General features: G+C 53.6%; 1 protein-coding gene across 1 annotated transcript; it reads left to right on the forward strand.

The window, feature by feature from the left end:
- The first annotated feature begins 7,272 nt into the window (after positions 1-7,272).
- On the forward strand, positions 7,273-20,397 carry KLHL21 (kelch like family member 21). The gene is made up of 4 exons (XM_027565035.1): positions 7,273-8,406; positions 10,828-11,233; positions 15,450-15,522; positions 17,017-20,397. The coding sequence occupies exons 1-4, from the start codon at positions 7,386-7,388 to the stop codon at positions 17,308-17,310; spliced, it is 1,794 nt and encodes a 597-aa protein (XP_027420836.1). The 5' UTR covers positions 7,273-7,385; the 3' UTR covers positions 17,311-20,397.
- The last annotated feature ends 1,814 nt before the right edge of the window (positions 20,398-22,211 follow it).

Genomic DNA, 22,211 nt, shown 5'->3' on the forward strand with positions numbered 1-22,211 from the left:
GGCGGGAGAGCCGCGAGGGCTGCCGGGAAATGTAGTCTGGGAGCGACGGAAAGCGGACGGCGAGGGGGCGGGCGCGAGGCATTGTGGGAGTCATAGTCCTCGGCTCCGCCGCTGAGGCGCACAAAGGCCCCCTCGAGGACTCCAACCCCCAGAGAGCTCCGCGGCGGCTGCTTGGTCTATGGAGGCAGTGGCTCGGGGACCTGAGACCGCCGGAGCGGGGGAGGTGCGGGGACTCGCGCCGGCTCGGCGATGGGGGAGGGGCGGCGCAACCCAGAGCGCCTCGGTCTCCGCGGGGGCGGGGTGTCAGGGGTCGCCCCCGCGGGTGGGGGCGGGGCTGACGGCCTTGGTCGTGGTGGGCGGTGGCTGCGCCTCCTCTTATGCCTTTGGGACTTGGGGTCTGTACCCCTTGTGGGGCTGGGGTCTCCACAGCCGGGCGGGGACGGCGGGCTTTGACGTCGCAGCCGCCCCACGGCTGACTCCCCGCGCCTCGGACCGGCCGAAGCGAACTTGTTTTCACGGCTGTGCCTTTTTCTGGCCGGCTCCGGGGCTCCGAGACAGCGGACCGAGGCCGAGAGGGGTGGGACCGCCCGAGTCTCCCCCGTAGCAAACACTTCGAAGTGTCGGGTTACCAGCGCATTTTAAAAAACTACACCAGTGTTGCCGGTGTTTTAGAAAGTGTTTTAAATGCGCTATTTTTTTTTTCCTCCCATTCGCCTAACCTTGACATCAGTCCTGTTTTTTTTTACTTGCATTGACTTAGTTCCTGAATGTATTCTTCGCAGGATTACAACAGTGGGTGAAGCGAAAACCCGATAGAGATATAGAGATACTTGGCATTGACATTGACTTTGTTTACTGATATTTAACTGAGTTGGCTGTACTTAAATACTGGACCGCCGAGTATTTTACAACTTTATATGTTGAAGGTTGATTGACTCTGAACACTTAGTTGAAAATTAACTGCTCTGATAAACTTACCATGAAGAGGCCTCAAGTACTTTAATATTTTTAATAACCATTTGAAAAAGAAAAGTCTATATATGAAATGTAAATAATTCAATAACGTATTAGGTGGCTTCGAAGACAAACTGTTAAACAGGAATGACATAAAATTTAAATTCAGATCAGAAAACTAACTTATCTACATACTACATCAGAAAGATGATCGGAAGAACCCCTAAAAAATTAGACTATTTCCGTGGTAGTAAACGCTGCATTGGTTGTCTATTGCTGTTTGGATGGTTAAGATAATTCTGATGGAAACACTTAGTGGTTAAGAGGCTGATTTATCTTAGAACTACTTCTCTAAGCCTTTAATACCTTAGCTATAAAATGTTTTACTTGCCTCAATAAATAGTAGTTTACTTTTATCATTGTTGCTACTTTTAAAAATATTTCAGCAAGATCTTCAAAGATTGGAGAGCTCCCCAGAAGTGATAGTAAATTGAGGTGCTTTACAAAGCTAGTAAGATAAAAACAGACATCAGATTTAGCCTGTGAAAACATTAACACCTTCTCACAGAGTCCTCACGTTTAGGTGACTTAGCCAGATTTGGAATGTTATCTGATCTGTTGCCAGAGCAAATGTCCTGAGATTTGCCAGTTTCGCCAAGGGTCATATTCACCAGAGCAACTTGTTTTGCCTAAATATGAAAGGGCCAAGAAGAACATTATCCTACTGCTAGTTTAAAGGTGTAAATACCAAGAAAAGAATAATTATGAGAGGCAAAGTCCAAATGAATAGAGGAATTTTTTTTAAAAGATCATTATTCCCTAATAGTATAACTTTTCACATAATAAACATTAACCCCCCCCCCCCATTAAGAAACTGATATAAAGAACTTACAATAATAACGTACTTGAAGTACCTAGAATTCAGGGATCTATACTGGACCACTCAGTCACACTAAGAAAATCCCAGAAAATATCATGTGACAGTGATAACTTGCTTAGAGTAGGTATCCAATAGTTATTTTGTGACTAAGTTCTTAGTATACAAAGATGGGCTTTCCCTGGTGGCTCAGCACTAATGAATCCACCTGCCAACTCAGAAGATGTATCCATCCCTGGTCCGGGAAGATCCCCTGAAGAGGAAATGGCAATCCACTCCACTATTCTTGCCTGGGAAATCCCATGGACAGAGGTGCCTAGCAGGCTATATAGTCCATGAGGTGGAAAAAGAGCTGGACACGATTTAGCAGCTAAGCAACAATACCACCATAAAGGTGACCAGTACACCTGGTGTACTCTGATTCTCTCCCTACCTGTCACTCCAGTGAAATAGAAAACTTAATGGAGGAAGACATTCTTTATCCCTCCTTCCTTTGATTCCTGTTAGAAACTTAGCTTTTGAAGAAGATACAGATATTAATACCTACCATCCCTTGCCTCAAAAAAGGACTATAACACCAATAACTGACCCAATTCAATAGCATAATACATGTAGCTGCAGGGATAATAAAGGTGGTTTCCTCTGTATGACAGGCTTAGGTTTCTTCAACATACTCAGTTTATTTCTCAGGTATTCTCTACTATTCTTGGGTTCCAGGGAGCAAATCTAGAATTCCATGATTCATGCAAGAGCATTAGCCACAGTAGCCATATCTTTGTTTTCTGCTTAAAAAAAAAAAAAAAAAAAAAACTGCTACTGAATACTAATTCTCAGATGATTATAGTTACTCAGGGAAGAGGAAGAAAAAAGCCAACATTAGCACAGGTTGTGACAAGTTTTAAAATACTAAGAATACCATGGTTTCCCAGTAAGTAACTTGAGAATGTAGTTATTTTAATTGAGTTACCAAATATAGCTTCACCTTCCTAAATCTCACTCTACACTGCATTCACTTGGGGGAAACTCAGGAATGCTTTTCTGCTTCTGTTTTAACTCAGCCTGAATGTGGTTATACACAAAAGATATATTTTTCCAGGAATTATTTTTTGGTGTTTCATCTTTTCACAGTTTAATAGGATATTCTTATGGGTTCTTAATGGGTTTTCCTACCCATAGTTTTCTGCCTTTCTCACTTCCAATTCCAGGAGAGGAAAATAAGTGAAAATTCCTCAAAATTGTATTTTGAACTTTTAGTACCTTGCCCACTGTATGAATGTGTGAATAATTTTTTAATACTTATTTTTATTTATTTGGCTTTTGTTGTTGTTCAGTTACTCAGTCACTCAGTTGTGTCCCACTTTTCGACCCTATAGACTGTAGCACACCAGGCTTCCTTGTCCTTCACCATCTCCTGGAGCTTGCTCAAACTCTTATCCATTGAGTCAGTGATGCCATCCACCCATCTCATCATCTGTTGTCCCCTTCTCCTGCTGTCAATCTTTCCCAGCATCAGGGCCTTTTCTAATGAGTCGGTTCTTCCATCAGGTGTCCAAAGTACTGGAGAGCTTCTGCATCAGTCCTTCTAATGAATATTCAGGATTGATTTCCTTTAGGATTAACTGGTTTGATCTTGCAGTTCAAGGGACTCTCAGGAGTCTTCTCCAACACCACAGCTCAAAAGCATCAAGTCTTCAGCATTCAGCCTTCTTTATGATTCAACTCTCACATCCATACATGACTACAGGAAAAACCATAACTTTGACTAGATGGACCTTTGTTGGCAAAGTAACATCTCTGCTTTTTAATACGCTGTCTAGGTTCGTCATAGCTGTTCTACCAGATCTTAGTTGTCGCATGCAGGATCTTCTGTTGCAGCATGTGGACCCTAGTTTCCCAACCAGGGATGGAACCCAGGCCTCCAGCATTAGGAGCACAGAGGTTCAGCCCCTAACCACCAAGGAAGTCTCAGTGTGAATAATTTTAAATTGTTAATAATTTCTAAACTGGTCTTGTCAACTTTTCATATAATGATGAAAATTAGATGTGCATAGATGAATCAAATGGATTTCTCATGTTTTGGTTTATACAGGTAAAATATAAAGATTAATAGGTAACACTATGTCCCAAACAATGTAAATGTTTTTATTTGTAGCATGTCATTTTCATATAATACTACACTTAATAATTAACAGAATACTGTAATATTCCTTAAAGGAAAAAAATTATATGTAATAAGTACATTACAAACCACACCTTAGGCAGCCCAGAATCAGAAAAAATTCAGAATGTCTAATTGGGAAAAGGTACAATCTCTTTCTGACTTTATAAATGCTACAGTATTTATACTGTTCCTGTCCCCTTCATGGATCACAGCCTTGTCATGGCAAACAGGCTTGTGTAACTCAATGAGGCTATGAGCCTTCCTGTATGTTCTCAAAGAAAATAAAAAGGAGGTCACAGCAGCTTTTAAAATTATCTCAGTTACCTGTTGTCCTGACTGCCTAAAATCAGAATTCAAATATCAAGTAGTTTTCATTTTTTAAATGAAATTTGTTTTTATTTAATTTGGTATTTAATGAAATATGTACCATTATTTGTTAAATCACTTTGAATTACATGATCATAAATTTACTTAGACCAGTTTCATGATTTTAGAAGAGGTACAATTTTAAAACATTCATGACTGAAGTTTAGTCTTTAAATATATTTTCCCACAAACTATTGCTTGTTGGTTACAGTTAACACCCTCCTCACCAGAAAGTGGTGTTTGCACCACACCTAGGGTGTTGGAGAAGGCAATGGCACCCCACTCCAGTACTCTTGCCTGGAAAATCCCATGGATGGAGGAGCCTGGTAGGCTGCAGTCCATGGGGTCGCTAGGAGTCGGGTGAATGACTTCAGTTTCACTTTTCACTTTCATGCATTGGAGAAAGAAATGGCAACCCACTCCAGTGTTCTTGCCTGGAGAATCCCAGGGACGAGGGAGCCTGGTGGGCTGCCGTCTATGGGGTCGCACAGAGCCGGACACGACTGAAGCGACTTAGCAGCAGCAGCAGGGTGTTGGATGATATTTGAGACTTTTAAACCCCTATATTAATACAGTTTGCTGACTGTATGCATCACACTATCATACTGCAGTGAATGAATTTTTCACATTCCCGTTTTGAACTCATGAGATTAATGAGCAAAAAAAAGGAACCAAGTAGCATGCTTGGGTTAGCAGGTTATTCAAAATTCCAAACACAGCTGATAAGTCTAAATCTGTTCCTTTCTTTTCTAACTACATTCCTTCATTGCCTTAGATTTATACACATCTTCAAGTGCTTCAAGTGCTCTCCTGTTAGGTCTAGGATATTAGTAATATACTTTTTTTCCTCAAGAACTGAACTTTTTATTTTGAACTTTCAATATTCCTTGAATATCCAGGTTACATATGTTTAATATAGGAAAACAAAAAATGCAGGTAAGCAAAAACAAAATAAACCTAGCCACCTCGAGAAAAATATTATCTTCACAGTTTCTTGGTAGGCATATAAACACATATAACAATTGGGGGACACACAGGTAATCAGATTGTTTGCTTGACATTATTACATGAACATCGGTCTATTTTAATAGATAGCAACATCTATTCTTCAAAGTAAACCTGAAACAGTTAATCCCTGTTGTTGGGGATACACAAAAGTAGGCTCAGTTCTTAACTACAGAAACATTATTGATGTAAAGATTTGATTTATACCAGGTGGGTGGGTTTTGACCTAGAGGGACTATAGTACTTTTCCCTGAAAACATCCCACTTCCTGGCTACTCAGACTTTCTTGTCACAAAGCCTGAGCAAGTAAGCTTATTGGCCCGGCTCCTGGACCCAGGAATGCTGCCGTTAATAGCTGTGTGAACAGTCCATCTATGGGCAACAGGCAGCCGGCCTGGGTACCTGAATGTTTTCTGACTTAGGGCTGTGCTTCCCATGCTGGCATTCAGATCAGATACCTTCTCACGGCAAGATGGTGAGAGATTCCCGAAGAGAAAAGAGGGCCTACAGTTCACTTCTCCGAGATGGAATAAAATCAAGATGTCTTCTCCAAAGGCTGAGTCGAGTGAGCTGGAACCAAGAAATGACAGTAGCTCCTGGTGTGGCCCGCCTGCCCCAGGACACACGCGAGCGGAGTGAGGCTTCCATCCGGTGTGTTTGCCAAGCTTTCAGGGCGGGATGGGGGCTACCCAGTAACAGAAACCCAGGTTTCATCTGCAACACAAGAAGCCCAATAAGGGTCTTTTCTAAAAATGAGCAAATGCGTCCATTGAACTGAAGAAAAAAATGGCTTCCAAGTGAGGGAATTTTTTCGTCTGGTTTCTTTGAAAGCAAAGTCCTGGTATTGTATCTACTGGAACCAAAGTAAGGAAGATTTCTTTCTTCGTGGTCACCCCACATGTGGTGGTGACATTGAAGAGGCACATCTCTGGTTTTTAAGGCAGTCCCGTCTGATCTTGAGCTGAGAGCCCGGTTCCCTCTGGGTACCTGGCGCCCCTCAAATGGAAGAGGAAAAACTGGTGTTTTTCCTAGGAATTATATTCTGGTGCTTCAGCGTTTTGTTCAGTTTAATAGTATATTCTAACGAATTCTCATGGATCTTTCCTACCCTGATTTCTGCCTTTCCTATTTCTATTACCAGGAGAGGAGGGGCTAGAGGGCCAGGATGACCAAACACAGCCAGGGCAGGCCCCTCCCCTTCAGAGGCGAGCTCGGAGCCTGAAAGGGTCTCTATGACTCAGAAACTAAAACTGCGCCTTGTGTGCTGACGAAAGTTACTGACCGAGTTAGTCAAGTTAGAAACTCCTGCAGGAACGCAGCGGAGCAGATTGCTGGCATCTGGCCCCGTGTCCCTCACGGATGCGCCAAGAAGAAAACGTCACCTAAAGACTTTATACTTGTTCTTGCTTTAATCCTGAATTGTAAAAACATATTTCGTCGTTAGAAATCTGTCCCGAGATAGGGTTAACAAGCAACCCTCGGAACTAGTGGAATTCCAAAAAAAAAAAGCCGTTGTACCGAGTCGCCCTGGAGCAGTTTGGGAAGTCTGGCGCGAAAGAGATGGCTTCGTTCGCCCCCCGGGTTTTGTTCGGCAGCCGGGCCGAGTGGGTGATGGGCAGGCTCTGGAGGCCTGATTCCAGCGCACGGCAGGGCCGCCCCCTCTGAAAGGACACTTGTCACCCGGTGTCCCAGGCTCCGGCGTCGGCGGGAGGCCGCAGAAAGCTCCGGAAGGGCGGAGAGAGGGAACGGGCGCAGGCGGCGGTGACTCAGCCTGGAGCGCGGGGGCGGGAGCGCGCGAGAGGAGGCGAGTCGGCGCGCTCAGCCTGGCGGCGGCGCCGAACCCAAAGGAGTTAAGTAGGCGGTGTCGGTGACGCCCGCCCCCCCGGCCCGGCCCCCCTGAGGCCGCCGCGCCCGGTCGTATTTATTGCGGCGGCTCCCAGCGCCGAGTGTCTCTCCGCTGGCCCCGGCCGCGGCTTTCCTGAGTACCGCGAGCAGCGGCCCCGCGCCCCGAGTCAAGGCGCCATGGAGCGGCCGGCGCCCCTGGCCGTACTGCCCTTCTCGGACCCCGCGCACGCGCTGAGCCTGCTGCGTGGCCTGAGCCAGCTCCGCGCCGAGCGCAAGTTCCTGGACGTGACCCTGGAGGCGGCGGGCGGACGCGACTTCCCGGCGCACCGCGCCGTGCTGGCGGCTGCCAGCCCCTACTTCCGCGCCATGTTCGCTGGGCAGTTGCGCGAGAGCCGCGCCGAGCGGGTGCGCCTGCACGGCGTGCCGCCCGACATGCTGCAGCTGCTTCTCGACTTCAGCTACACGGGCCGCGTGGCGGTGAGCGGCGACAACGCCGAGCCGCTGCTGCGCGCCGCCGACCTGCTGCAGTTCCCGGCGGTGAAGGAGGCGTGCGGCGCCTTCCTGCAGCAGCAGCTCGACCTGACCAACTGCCTGGACATGCAGGACTTCGCCGAGGCCTTCAGCTGCGCGGGGCTGGCGAGCGCGGCTCAGCGCTTCATCCTGCGCCACGTGGGCGAGCTGGGCGCCGAGCAGCTGGAGCGTCTGCCCCTGGCGCGGCTGCTGCGCTACCTGCGTGACGACGGGCTCTGCGTGCCCAAGGAGGAGGCCGCCTACCAGCTGGCACTGCGCTGGGTACGCGCCGACCCGCCGCGCCGCGCGGCGCACTGGCCGCAGCTGCTGGAGGCCGTGCGCCTGCCCTTCGTGCGCCGCTTCTACCTGCTGGCGCACGTCGAGGCCGAGCCGCTGGTGGCCCGCTGCCCGCCCTGCCTGCGCCTGCTGCGCGAGGCGCGCGACTTCCAGGCGGCGCGCTACGACCGCCACGACCGCGGGCCCTGCCCTCGGATGCGGCCGCGCCCCTCCACCGGCCTCGCCGAGATCCTCGTGCTCGTGGGCGGATGCGACCAGGACTGCGACGAACTGGTCACCGTCGACTGCTACAACCCGCAGACGGGCCAGTGGCGCTACCTGGCCGAGTTCCCCGACCACCTGGGCGGAGGCTACAGCATCGTGGCGCTGGGCAACGACATCTACGTGACGGGTGAGTGGGCATGAGGGCTGGTCAGGAGGACCCTGGCCCGCCCAGACCCCAAGGGGAAGCAGGCACTTTCACCTGCAAGAGAACCGGAAGTGCCTGGAAACGCAGGCGGCACCTGGGTGCAGGTGGACACGCCCCCTACCCCCGACTTGCAGGCACAGAAGTTTCTAGGGTTGATACTTAAGATCTAGAAGAACCCCTTTGTGTTAGTGGGACAAGTAGCCGTCTGTGGCTCTCACAGGGCCTGTCTGAGCAGCCCCCTCCTTGCCCAGGTGGTATCCCCATTTGGTGGCAAGACACTGGGGTAGCCTCCCTGCATGCTGCTGCTAAGTCGCTTCAATCGTGTCCGGCTCTGTGCGACCCCATAGACGGCAGCCCACCAGGCTCCCCCGTCCCTGGGATTCCCCAGGCAAGAACACTGGAGTGGATTGCCATTTCCTTCTCCAACCCTGCACTATGAGTGCTTCCCTTTTCTCCCTAAGGAATCTGGGGACAGCCCAAGGACTGACACCCTGTGGTACATCCTTTCTACCCCAGTAGGGGGTATTTCTCCCTCCCAGCTGAGCAGCACAGTCCCCTGACTCACTCACTTGGTCACCAGTGACAGCATTCCCTGAGGCTTGTACCTAGGCCCTGTGCTGTGGGTCACGTGGTGTTTAGGCTGCTCCCAGCCCAGCAACTGTAAACAGAGTCACATGCTAAGAGGTTTTCTTCCAATTACTTGGCCCAAACCCCAAAACACTGCCGAGTCATGCTGGGCGGGTCCCAGCCCGCCCCAGTCCTGGGCATCTCCCACATTTTTTATTAAAGATGAATCCCAGTTCAAACATGAGGCTCCCTCCATGCGTAGGTTAAGGAGGGGCGGTCTGTGCGAGGGCTATATAAGGAAAGAACCCGACCAAGCATACGCTCAGGGCCTGCAGGGGGCTGGATCAGGCAGGGAGGCCTCAGCTGGGCCAGCGCAGCGCTGTGTCCAACCTGGCACGTTAGTTCGGGAGAAAGCCAGCTCTGAGGTACCCTCGCCTCCCTCCAGTGTCCTGGGGGCTCTGAGCTGAGAAGTTGGGCTCAACCCAGCCTGAGGACAGGCTGCCACTCCAGGTCCTGCCTGAGGATGGCTGCCATTCCAGGTCCTGCCTCCACGGGAATCTGCCAGAATGGGCCGGTTCCCAGTCTGAGGTTGGCCCTGTGTTGTTGGGGAACCAACCCCCTTCAACCCCACCCCTCCCCCCACCACTGAAGTCTGGTCAGTGAACTCCCACAACTGGTCAGACTCGCCCCAATTTGCACACCCTTCCATAAATGTCTCAGCTAATCCTTTGGGTTTAGACAGGTGGCTGGGTCATTCCCTACAGCTGCCTCTAGGGAATCTCACAGGGGCGAGGAGGTGGCTTCAGCTGCCTTTGACACAGTTCTCCTTTAGAAGGAAGAAGGGAGGCTGGGAGGACTTTACAAGGAGGCTGTCTTCTCCCTCTAAAAGCTCTGGGCTGTGAGCCGGATAGAATGTCATGGCGGCTCTGCTCTGCCCTGTGCCCCCAGGCTCGGGCAAGGAGGGGAATCCAACCCCCAGGGTTCTTAGGGTCCCTTCACCCTGTGAGAATCCTAATGTCCTAGGTGAGCCTGGTTTAATTTTTGGCAATAGCCAGTACCACTGGGCTTTGTTTGTTTGCTTTTTAGCCCTTTTTTTGGACATATAGATGGAAAAGTAGACATCATACTTGCAGCTTGATGACTTTTTCCAAACAAAACAAGTCAGTAGCTTGCACGTAAATCAAGAAATACAACCCCAGAAGTTCACTCATAGCATCACCTTCTGTGTTAGGTTTCTTCCTGGCTGAGCGCTTAGGTTTCCTCTTAACTCATCCTGGCCCAGCCTTGGTTAGGGGATGCCTAGAATTTAATGAACAAGTCCCCAGGCACCCCACCCACATATGCTGTCTTTGTTTTTTCTTTTTTTTTTTTTGGCCAAGCACAGCATGCAGGATCTTAGTTCCCCAACAAGGGATCGAACCTGTGCCCCCTGCATTGTGAGCTCAGAGTCTTAGCCACTGGACCACCAGGGAAGTCCCTCCCACCCACATGACTTGTGGCTCCCTGGGAAAATGAACTCCAAGACCTGGTGCTCCCGTCCAGTTGAGGTGTCTGACTCTGAGTGCAGGGATCCAAACTGAGGTTACTGTGTACTCAGAATTGTGGCCTCTGGGCCTCCGGTTGGCCCACAGAGGTGCGGTGGTGTTTTTATGGCATGAAACTGGACCATCCTCCTGGGCAATGGTCAGCCTATACCTGGCTTGAGCCCCTGGCCTTGGTAAGAGAGGATGTGTGTTTCATCCTTACTCTCTAGGAAGTTCAGGGAGTCACGGGTGGGTGACTCACCCTGAGTTGGTGTGGGTTAATCATCTATCTGCCCATTGTCCTCCCTGGCAGGCGGATCTGATGGCTCCCGGCTCTACGACTGCGTGTGGAGGTACAACTCAAGCGTGAATGAGTGGACAGAGGTGGCGCCCATGCTGAAGGCCCGGGAGTACCACAGCTCCTCCGTGCTGGACGGGCTGCTGTACGTGGTGGCTGCAGACAGCACGGAGCGCTACGACCACACCACCGACTCCTGGGAGGCCTTGCAGCCCATGACCTATCCCATGGACAACTGTTCTACCACGGCCTGCCGGGGCCGGCTCTATGCCATCGGCTCCCTGGCCGGCAAGGAGACCATGGTCATGCAGTGCTACCACCCAGACATGGACCTGTGGTCACTGGTGGACTGTGGCCAGCTCCCACCCTGGTCCTTTGCCCCCAAGACAGTGACTCTGAACGGACTCATGTACTTCATCAGGTGAGTCCCCAGGGGCCAAGGCCACTGGGTGCTCTTTTTTACTAGCTAAGCACAGCTTCAGTGTTCTCCCATTTCACAGATGAGGAGACTGAGGCCACACTGGGCCCTGAGGTTGGATCTTTCTGACATGGAGCCATGGTTCTGCCCCTCATTCCTTAGAGTGGTTTCTGTGGCCTCTTGAGACCCAAGTGTGATGGATGGAGCTAGGTCTTTGCAGAGAACTTTTTGAGATTCAAAGATGCTAAATTAACTATGTCTTTTGGCTAGACTTCGCCTGTGTATGCACGCTAAGTTGCTTCAGTTGTGTCTGACTTTTTGCGACCCTGTGGGCTATAGCCCACCAGGCTTCTCTGTCTGTGGGATTCTCCAGGCAAAAATACTCGAATAGGTTGCCATTTCATCCTCCAGGGGATCTTCCTGACCCAGGGATCAGACCCTTGTCTCCTGCATTGGCAGGCGGGTTCTTTACCATTAGTGCCACCTGGGAAGCTGCTGCTGCTAAGTCGCTTCAGTCGTGTCCGACTCTGTGCGACCCCATAGACGGCAGCCCACCAGGCTCCCCCATCCCTGGGATTCTCCAGGCAAGAACACTGGAGTGGGTTGCCATTTCCTTCTCCAGTGCATGAAAGTGAGAAGTTAAAGTGAATTCGCTCAGTCATGCCCAACTCCTAGCGACCCCATGGACTGCAGCCTACCAGGCTCCTCCGTCCATGGGATTTTCCAGGCAAGAGTACTGGAGTGGGTTGCCATTGCCTTCTCAACCTGGGAAGCTGGGTCCCTCTAAAAACCCAAGTTGGTCTCATCTGACCTTTACCAAAAGGAGCCACCTATCCTACCTTAGAGGAACTTTGAATCTTAATAAGAGGAGAGCTTTCTGGACACTTGAGTCTTTGAGAGGGGGAGCATGGCCTTGACAGACAGTTTGCTCATCAGCCGACTGGTGCCAGGTGTGAGGGACCAGGTGGATGGATTGACCTTGCCCCCTCTGCAGAAAGCAGAACTTCCGGGTTCAGTGCGTCTCTGCAGGTTCTGTCTCTTCCCTTCCTGCCTGGCCTGGCCCAGGAGGGCTCATGAGTCTTGCTGAAAGAATGCGGTTCTCCCAGGATCCTGCCACCACCCTGGACCAGGGAGGGGCCTGGTATGAAGCCGACCTGGAGCTGCCTGCAGGAACAATGACCATAGTTAGCCCGTTGGAATCCCCAGTTGGGTCGAGCTCTGGGTTACCTGCTTTATGGGCATTTTCAAGGCTAGTCCCCCGTGGCTGTCTAATAAGATGACACCACTGTTGTCCCCCTTTCACAGGTGGCAAAAAAAACAAGGAACTTGCTCACAACTGCAGGCTTTTATGTATATTTATGCGAATGCATCAGGTCTTAGTTGCTGCACTCAGACCTTCAGGTGTGGCATGCAGGCATGTGGGATCTAGTTCCCTGACCAGGGACCGAACCTGGGCCCCCTGCATTAGAAGCACGGCATCTTAGCCACTGGAGCACCAGGAAAGGCCCCCTCAGGCTTTAAATGGTGGCACTGGGTTAGAACCAAGAACTTCCAACCCAGGTCCCATGTGCTGTCACCACATCCCAGCCTCCCTGGGCCCAGCTGCGGAGCCGTGGAGCTGGGCACCCAGTGGGTCAGCATGCATCCGTGGGTCTTGACGATTTGTCACAGCCAAATGCCCCTTCTTCATCGGCCAGTGGACATCCGAGGAGCTGGGAGCTCCACACCTGCAGCTCACAGCTTCTGCGTGTGTGTCACGTATGCACACACATACGTGCTTGTGTGTGTTAGTCGCTCAGTTGTATCTGACTCTTTGTGACGTTATGGACTATAGCCCGCCAGGCTTCTCTGTCCATGAGATTCTTGAAGCAAGAATACTGGAGTAGGTAGCCATGCCCTCCTCTAGGGGATCTTCCCAACCCAGGGACCAAACCTGGTTCTCCTGCATTGGGAGGCAGGTTCTTTGCCATCTGAGCCATCAGGGAGCCCTACGTGCTCCTAGGCCTGTGTATCTGCCTCTCCCCTCCCTGGCCTAGAGCCTGCCTGAAGCTTCAGACCCAGAGGGGAGGGGAAGGTGTGAATGATCATCCCTCCCTCCCCATTCCATCTGGGACTTTGAATAGGGAGCCGAGGACAGGGACTGTGTGCTTCTTGGGCCACTCACCTCTCACTGGCTGAGCCTGCCCTCCCCCAGACCTGAGGCTCGTTCCCAGGCTTCCTGGGAGAACACAGCTAGAACCCAGTGGTGTTGCTTGTCTCCTGGTGGCCAGGCCTCCCTGATTCCCAGAAAGGTCAGGTCGGCTCCGAGGAAGCCCCAGAGACCCAGCCGGCTCCCGGCCCTCTTATAAAACATCACATCGTCTGATCCTTCGTCCAGCTCTCCTCCCCGAGTCGTGAAAACCTCTTCAAAGTGGGGGTGGGGATGGCTATAAATATACCTTACGAGTGTGCCAGAACCTTCCTCAGAGTGCCAGGAACTTGACCTCAGCCCCTCATGGCAGTTCCAGGCTGTGTGCCTTTGAGAACGCCCTCCTACCCCCACCCCACGGTCCTAGAACAAGATATGCCCAAGGACCAGCGTGTGGGCGGAAGGCCCCAGCACCTTGGTCCTCCTGGTTGGGGTTGCTGGTCAGCTGCTAAACCGCCCCACATGCGAACCTTAGGATGCCCCCCAAGACCCACTGTTAGCCTTCATACATGGTCACCTAGCCTATGGAGGGCCGGGTAGGCGGGCTTGACTTTACTCATCACACCCACCCCCCCACCAGAGTTCCCACCAAACCTGGCAAGAGTGTGAGCAGTCTGGAAAGGCAGCCTGTTTGTCCTGTAAGTGAAGAGTGGGGACCTGGCCTCACCTGAGCATGTGGGTGAGCCCAGGGGCCTGGGTCTCGTGCACGTGAGCGTTCATGCACCCTGTCCACTCCATTGGGCACCTCGGCCACATCACCCCTGCTCACAAGGCCCCCTGTGGGGGTAGCTCCTGTCTAGAAGAGGCTGTGACAAGGTGTCCCACACTGTCCGCTGCAGCTGCCATTGGCTGTGAGCAGCAACCAGCAGCCCCCTCCCCTTAGCCATGCTCCACTTTGGTCCCAGTTTCACATGGCTCCTGGGCTGGGGTGTCCCAACCCCACAGAGGCAGGAGGCAAGAGCCTTGTCCAACCTGGCACCTTCTGACTGCAGCTTCTGTGTTCCTGCAGCTGGGGCGGGCAGCCCAGCGGGTTCCCATATCAATTATCGTCATCTCATGGGCCACAACCTAAGGTTGGTTTTTACATTCTGAAGTGGTTGGAGGGGAAAAAAAAAATCAAAGCGAGAGTCATACTTCCTGACGTGCGGAAAGTTATGTGAAATTCAAAGCTGCGTCCGTAAATAAGGTTTTATGGGAAGGCAACCAGCCCCTTTGTTTATACGTCTATGGCTGCATTTGTTCTCGGCGGCAGCGCTGGGGACCTGCCGCAGAGGCCGTCTGCTCCACAAGGCCTGAAGTATTTACTCTCTGGCCCTTCTGCTAACCCCTGACCTGTGACCATCATCATCATCAACGCTACTATTTGGGAGATAGTGTTTTTTGAGGCTGTGCCTTCACATTTGAGTGAAGTCATCACGAGTGAGTCAAACAGGACTGAAGGAGCCTGAGCCCAGAGCGGGGGCAGTGCTGGTGTCCTCGGTCCTGCGATTCTGGTCACCCTGCTGGGCACCTAGGATGTAGCAGTGAACAGGGTGTGATGGGGGCTGGCGGCGGTGGGAGGGCAGTGGCCGAGGAGCCCCAGCCCAGCCCAGGGGGGTGGGCAGTGGGGCGGGAGGCCTGGCCTAGCCTGGTCAGCCCTGAAAGGCTGTCCTGAAGAGGAGGCAGAAGTCCAAATCAGAAGAATAAGTGGAGATTGGACGGAAGGGCCATGGTCAGTTTTGGAGCTGAGGCTACCATGTGACCATGGTAGGGGGGTCAGGGTCGGCTGCATTGGTGCTGGGCTGCAGGAAAGGGTTTAAGTGTGATTGTTGGGTGTGTGGAACAAGGGTGGGTTCCAGGCTCAGAGCCCAAGGTGTGGGGACCTGAAGTCTGCCCCCGAGCCAGGGGCGGGGTCCCACTGGCCAGTGGGCAGCCAAACAGCATCACAGAGGTCCCCAAAGCAGGTGGGCCTGGAGGACCCTCTCTCCAGCACTCACACCCAGGGGCTTCCTACTCACTCTGACCTGCTCTTCCTCCTCACCCCCTCCCCAGGGACGACTCGGCCGAAGTGGATGTGTATAACCCCACCAAGAACGAATGGGATAAGATCCCGTCAATGAATCAGGTGAGTTTGCAGACTCGCCAGCATTGGGAGCTCTGGCTGGTCCTGGTTTCCAACCAGTGTCAGCACAGGTGTTTGGGGGTTCAGTCCCAGCTGGCAGGGGTCTGTCCTGGGCACTTCCCCAGTGTTGTCTCACTGCTCAGTGGGCTGCTGCTATCTTCAACTTGTGTTTGGGGGTCACCGAAACAGAGACCTTAAATAAGATGCTAGAGTCACACAGCTTAGTTCATCCGTTCAGACCAGAGTTCACCGAGTGCCTGCTGTGAGCCAGAGAGCAGGCTTGAAATGTGTTCCACAGAGGGCCTGCAAGTGCAAAGGGCCTGGGGCAGGCCATGCCTGATACATTCATGGAACAAGCCCTCAGCCTGGCATGGCTGGAGCAGAGTGAACACAGGGGCAACAGAGGGATGAGGTCAGACAAGGAGGTCTCTGGGGATTGACCTTGGGAGTACATTTATTGAGCACCTGCTGTGTACCCACACTTCTGCCTAATGGGGTGTGACTCTTTGCTTGTTGAGTTTCACAATAAGATGGAACCAAGAAGGTTTGGTAGCATTTGGCCACATGGACACTTTCCTTATTCCCAGACACACATCTATACCCACCTCTATCTCTATTTTCTGTCTTTCTTAATACTTCTCAACCTGGGACTTCCCTGGTGGTCCAGTGGTTAGAACTCTGTGCTTCCACTGCGAGGGGCACGAGTTCAATTCCTGGTCGGGGAACTAAGATCCCACATGCTGCATGGCACAACCTCCCCACAGCAAAAGAAGAATTTTCCAAACCTTCCCTCTTGATAACGCTGTGTGACCAGTGTCATAATTTACAATGTCAGAGTTTATTTGACATCTTTACTGTTGCCAGATCTAACTTTGGTTGTCCCCATAATGAGCTGCCGCACATGCGTGCTCAATTGTGTCCAACTCTTTGCAACTCTGTGGACTATAGGCCACCAGGCTCCTTGTCCATGGGATTCTTCAGGCAAGAATACTGAAGTGTGTTGCCATTTCCTTCTCCAGGGGAATCTTCCTGACCCAGGGATTGAACTCACGTCTCTTGTATCTCCTGCACTACCAGGCGGGTTCTTTACCATTGCGCCACCTGGGAAGCCCATAATGAGCTACACGTACTCATTATAGCGATTTTGGGAAAGGTGGGATAGTCCAGTCTTGTGGTTCAGAGCCCAGACTCTGGATCAAGGCCCAGCTCTGCCACTGTCAGCCAAGTGTGGCTCAGTTTTCCCATCTGTAAGATGGGGAGAACGATTGTGCCTGTCTTACAGGGGTGATGCTGCTTGGAGGCCCTTGACCACCATTGGGACCAGCCATGGCATGTGACCCCTGGGCACGGAGCCCCTGTTTCCTAGCCGGGGTATAGGGAAGTGCCAAGGCCACCCCTGCCAGGGGCCCCGGGCACCTTCCCCGCAGAGGGGGAGCTGTGGGGGCTCTCCCCTGTCCTGGCTGCCAGCCTCCCCTCACTGCCCACCTTGGCCCACAGGTGCACGTTGGGGGCAGCCTGGCCGTCCTCGGAGGTAAGCTCTACGTCTCTGGGGGCTACGATAACACCTTCGAACTCTCCGACGTGGTGGAGGCCTACGACCCAGAGACTCGGGCGTGGAGCGTGGTGGGTCGGCTCCCAGAGCCCACCTTCTGGCACGGCAGCGTCAGCATCTTCCGCCAGTTCATGCCTCAGACACCCCTGGGTGGGCGTGGCTTTGAGCTAGACGGTGGCAGCAGTGACATGGATGTGGGCCAGCCCCGGCCGCCACAGAACCCCGCTGAGCTGCACTAGCCCCGGCCCGGCCCGGGGAGGGCCTCAGTGCAGGTAACCTGGCACCTCAGGGGGCAGCACCCCCTTCCTTGTGCACAGGACAGGTGGGGCCCACCGGGCAGAGCGTGGGCTCAGGGGCAGCTGAGCGAGCAAAGCTCAGGATGTAATACCTGGGGAGCTGCTGTGCGTTCAGGGCCTCCTGGGGCCAGGCTAATGTGCATGCTCCTGCTCCTTGGTCCAGAAAGAGCTGCCTCCCTGTCAGCAGGCTTGCTGGGACCAAGGCTGGTGTGCGTGCCCCCGCTCCTTCGTCCAGGAAGAGCTGCCTCCCTGTCAGCACGTCTCAGGCTCCAGTGAATCCCCCCTGCCCCAGGCCCCCACCTCACAGATGCAGGCACACCCCTCCTGCAGTCACCACCTGTGCCTCCTTGCCCCCCTGCCTGCCCCTGCCCCGGGAGAGCAGAACCCCAGCACTTCTGGGTACAAGCGGACAGGAGTCTGAGAACAGCCTCTTCGCAGATCCTGCTATCCAGAACATGGAGAATCAGGCCGACGATGGCCCCAGGGAGGTTCCACACTCCATGGTCAGGGCTGGACAGCCGGCAGGCCAGCTCCACAGTAAAGGGGTCCGCCTGCTCAGCTCCTCAACCCTGCTGGGGCCTCGCACCGAGATATCTGCTATGGGTGGGCCTCCTGGAAGTAAGCTCAGACCTGGCGACACAGGGCGGGGAGTGGACAAGAGCATGGCCTTGAAGAGGGCCCAGCGGGACCTGCTAGGGGTTGTCTGTCTCCAGTGGACCTGGGCCGGGGCAGGGGCTGGAGTTCCTGTCCAGCCCACCTGCCAATGTGGCCCCATATGACTTGGGGGCCTCTAGGACCTTCGTCCCAGGCTAGTGCAGGAGAGGACTAAAGGCTGCAAGTGCAAGGTCGTAGCTTCTCTCCAGGAGGCCTTGGGACTTTGTCGCTGAAGCCCCGCCAGGCAAACAGCTGTGGACGCCCTTGCCCTGGCAGCCTGAGCAGAGGAACGGGTTGTTTCTCAAGGAACCCGGGGCGGGGCAGATTCGGTGGTTGGTCACAAGGTTTCAAACGCAGTTGGCCTTTCCTTAAACGAAGACAGGGCAGCTAGAAGCAAGGTCCAGGTGGTTTGATCTTTACTCTTCCAAGGCCACTGCTGAAGTTTTCCGCAGGGAGGTTAGGGGGCTGGCATGTGCTTTGAGCCCTGCAGAAGCCAGGGCTTCTCTAGGTGGGTGCCTGGAAGAGCCCCTGGGAACCCCAGAGCTGGTGTCCCTGGTTCTGAGGAGTGTGAGTGTTCAGTGGATGCTGGTCCTGGCCCCTCCAGGTCCCCAAAGTACCCTTTGCTTGAATTTGTCCTCCTTCCCTTCCAAAGGGGAGGGTGTTTGTTTTCCTCGTTGGGTGGATATTCATCCATGTTCTCACCAAGAAAAGTTTTCTCATCACTTCCCAAGTGGCTCTTAACAATCCTTTTATTGGGCAGAAGCTGTGGGGGGGCCCTGCCTCCCCGCTGTGAGGAGCCCTTGGGGAGCCATAGCTGTCAGGTCGACCGTCTTGCTCTGGAAACCCCACTGGAGCAGCCACAGCCCAGAGCCGGCCCTTCAGGTCCCCTTGGGCCCTGGCTCAGGGACCACTCCCAGCCCCCACCCACCCGGTGTAGCTGGCACAGTGGGAAGGCCGTGGGGGGACGGGGGGGAGGTAGTCGGCGTTTCCTGCCTTGGGCCTTGGCCAAGATAAGTGCTTTCCCTCTGCTTCCTTGGGGACCTCCCCCGCCAGATCACCCCTCCTGGTCTGAGTGTCCTCCCTTGTGAATTGGGGCTGGCTTGCCCCACTCCCCCCAGGGTGGATACAGCCCTAGACGCTCCCCCTCCACTGCCCTCACTTCACTCCCCAGGGCTTATTGTGACCTTTCTTCCAGCCCAGGTGCCTGCCTGGTGGGCCAAGCCCACCCAGAGGTGGTCTGGCTCCATGGAGTGGCCAACGTGGGTTCCCAGGCAGACAAGGCTGCCCAATGTGATGGCTCGTCTCCTGTGCGTGGCAGGGGGACAGCAAGGCCGGAGTGCTTGGGATCCATGGAGCCCTGATTCTGTCCCAGTCACCAGTTCAGTGCCAGTCTGTGCCCTCCCAGGGGGTGTGGCGTCACGCAGAGAGATGTGGTGACACGTGACAGGTCATGGGGGTGGAGCAGGGACTCAGTTTCATGGGAAAGACTCCAGACACCCTTTCCAGGGCTGTCTCTGTGGAGGGCCTGGGCAGCCCACGAAGGCAGGATGGGGGTGGAAGGCAGCGTGTGCCATGGTCACTGGAACTCCTCCTACCACCCCCCAGGCAGGCAGGGCTGTTCCTCTGTGTCAAGGGCAGGAATCTCCACAGGCAGTGGCTTATGGGGAGGCCTTTTGCTGGGGCTGCAGACACATGATTTCCTCCTAAATCAGCGTTTGTCACCTGCCACGGCGTTCTGGTCAGTGCTGAGGGCCGGAGCCTGGGCCTTGGTCTGGTCTTTGCTGTGTTTTTGGTACTTTACTGTGTGACCAGCCACCCCACTCGCCGGTGGTGACTCAGATGATGGTTTGGGGGTGGGGGGGCAGTGATGTTCACTTCCTAGAAACTCCCCAGGTCCCCACCCCCAGACCCCACCTTGGGAAGGGGAGGCACCAGCCTCAGCAACAGCAGGCTCCTGCTGGGGGTGCAGGAGCAGGGCCGACCCTTGAGAAGTGTCCCCTCCCTGCCTGCCCTCCGTCCTCCGCTGCATCACTGCACACTGACAGGCGGGGCCACCCCGGGAGGGACTGTCTCTATGTGTTAGATGTACATGACTTTGAGTCTGTGAGGCAAGTTAAGTTATATGAGAGTTCGGTGACTAGTATTTAATGCTGACCTACTGTTATAAAGTATTCTATATTTATACAACTTCAGAGACTCTTCTGGACTAGCACACCCTCCCTCCAGGGTCCGACATCCAGTGCCAGCCCCCCGAGCGTGGGGCAGGTTTGCATATTTATTTGTCTGTTCGTTAGGCTTCTGTGTCTGGGATCTTGTTAAGGTTTTAGGATGCCTTCAATACATTAACTTTTTGAAATAAAAACGTTTCCTATGTCTGGTGTCATCGCCTCCATCCTGCTGCTGCCGGGTCTTGGCACCTTACAGGCTGAGGCCAGGCACATGGGGCAGGGGAACAAAGGCGCACTTGAGGAGCGTGTGTAATACTCATTAATGCAGCTGCCCCTGTACCCACAGGCAACGGGGGCGAGGTTGAAGCGCCCAGGACTTGTGCTGGTAGTTTTGGGGGCATAGCCTTTCAAGCCCTTTCTCGTCTCTGTCATTACAAGGCAGGAAGTAGTGGAAAGAGGAGGCTGAGCCCTGGAGGTGGGAAGAAGGTGGGTGGTGGAGGCCAAGAGCTGTTTCAGCCTCCTGACTCCACTTCAGGGCACTCTGCCCACTGCCTTGCGCCCCCTTCCTGAAAGCGGGGTCCCAAGTGGTGGTGAGATCCCCATCTCTGCAGCAGGTAAACTGCGGGCCCTTAAAATAGAAGATCCCCCTAGAAGAGGCTGAGAAGCTTGGAACATTCCTCATGTCTGCAGAGCCCACTGAACCCAAGGAAGCAGTCAATGCCCAGCCAGGAAGGGGGAATCTTGAGGCCAGGTCCGCCTCAGTCCCCAGGCCATCTCCAGTGGCTCATGACCTGGCTGGCAGTCACTGCACTTGAATATTATCTTTACCTCTTTACCTGGTGGTCAAGGAGTAACAGGAAAGACTGCTGGATGGGTTCTGGTTCTAAAACGGAGTTTCCTTCCTCAAGTCCGAGGTGTTCAGCACAGGATGGGGCAGGTGCCTCGGGAATCCTCCAGTGAGGAGGTGAGTGGTGGGTCGTGATTGTCACTGCCGCTGACTGTGCGCACACTGCCAAGCTAAGCAGTGAGCAGAAGGGCACACTCCGGGTGAGGCAGCTGTGAAGTGTGTAGGTTCCAACACCCCCAGTGAGTGGTGGGGTCCACGTTCCCTAGCCTTGAACCTGAGGAATGATGTGTGGTGACTGCCTGGACCGACGCAATGTGGCGGGGTGACACTGTGGACTTGCAGGGCTGGATCACAGACAGGCAGCTTTGGCCTGTTGGGACGTGTGCTCTCGGCACTCAGCTACCATGCTCTGGTGGAGCCCAGGCAAGCCCTGAAGGGGTACCCGGCCCACAGCCAGGGCCACCTTCTCAGGAACACACAAGTGAGCCATCTTGAGAGCAGACCTGCCCCCCAGCCCGTGGGCAGTTCTGGGTGGTCTGTTATCCAGTCCTGGGACTGGAAGAGCAGACTCCCTCATTTAATCCTTCTCTATGAAGCAAAGAGTTGGACACGACTGAGCGACTTCACTTCACGAAGCATGCACTATCACTAATTCCATTAAAAATAAGGAAATGAAACGCTTAGTCACTTGCCCCAGGTCACAGACATCACGAAGGAGCTGGGGAGGAATAGGTGCAGGCAAGTGGCCTCCTGAGCCCACGCACTTCTTCCCACAGCTGCGGAACCTGGGTGCTACCCGGGCCTCTGGCCTTCTAGGCCTGGCCTTGCCTGTTCCTCAAGCCAGCCTCCTGGACAAGGTTCTCCCCAGGGACCTGCCCGTAGTCTCTCCACCAGCTAGGATCCAGAGTATGCTTAGCCGCAAGCCCGTCCTCCAGCCCCAGATCCACTCGGCTGCACGCTCACTGGGCCCCCGTCTTGGCCAGCCACCCTGTTTTGACTCCAGAGGCTGAGTGATGAATTCCGCCCTCTCTAGCTGGCATCGCTGAAGCTGTGCTATAGGAACACTACTGCTCCACCTGGTGCAGTTCTAAAACCCAGACGGGAGAAAAATTAAAGTGCCCCGAGCCAGAGGCATGGCCCCCAAAGCTAACAACCCATGTTTCACCCTTGAGGTT

This window comes from Bos indicus x Bos taurus, chromosome 16, assembly GCF_003369695.1.
Source record: "Bos indicus x Bos taurus breed Angus x Brahman F1 hybrid chromosome 16, Bos_hybrid_MaternalHap_v2.0, whole genome shotgun sequence".
NCBI lineage: Eukaryota > Metazoa > Chordata > Mammalia > Artiodactyla > Bovidae > Bos > Bos indicus x Bos taurus.

Coding starts and splice junctions, on each gene's coding strand:
- KLHL21 (XM_027565035.1), top strand. CDS start 7,386: ATGGAGCGGCCGGCGCCCCTGGCCGTACTGCCCTTCTCGGACCCCGCG. Junction 8,407..10,827: donor CAACGACATCTACGTGACGG/GTGAGTGGGCAT, acceptor CCTCCCTGGCAG/GCGGATCTGATGGCTCCCGG. Junction 15,523..17,016: donor AGATCCCGTCAATGAATCAG/GTGAGTTTGCAG, acceptor CTTGGCCCACAG/GTGCACGTTGGGGGCAGCCT.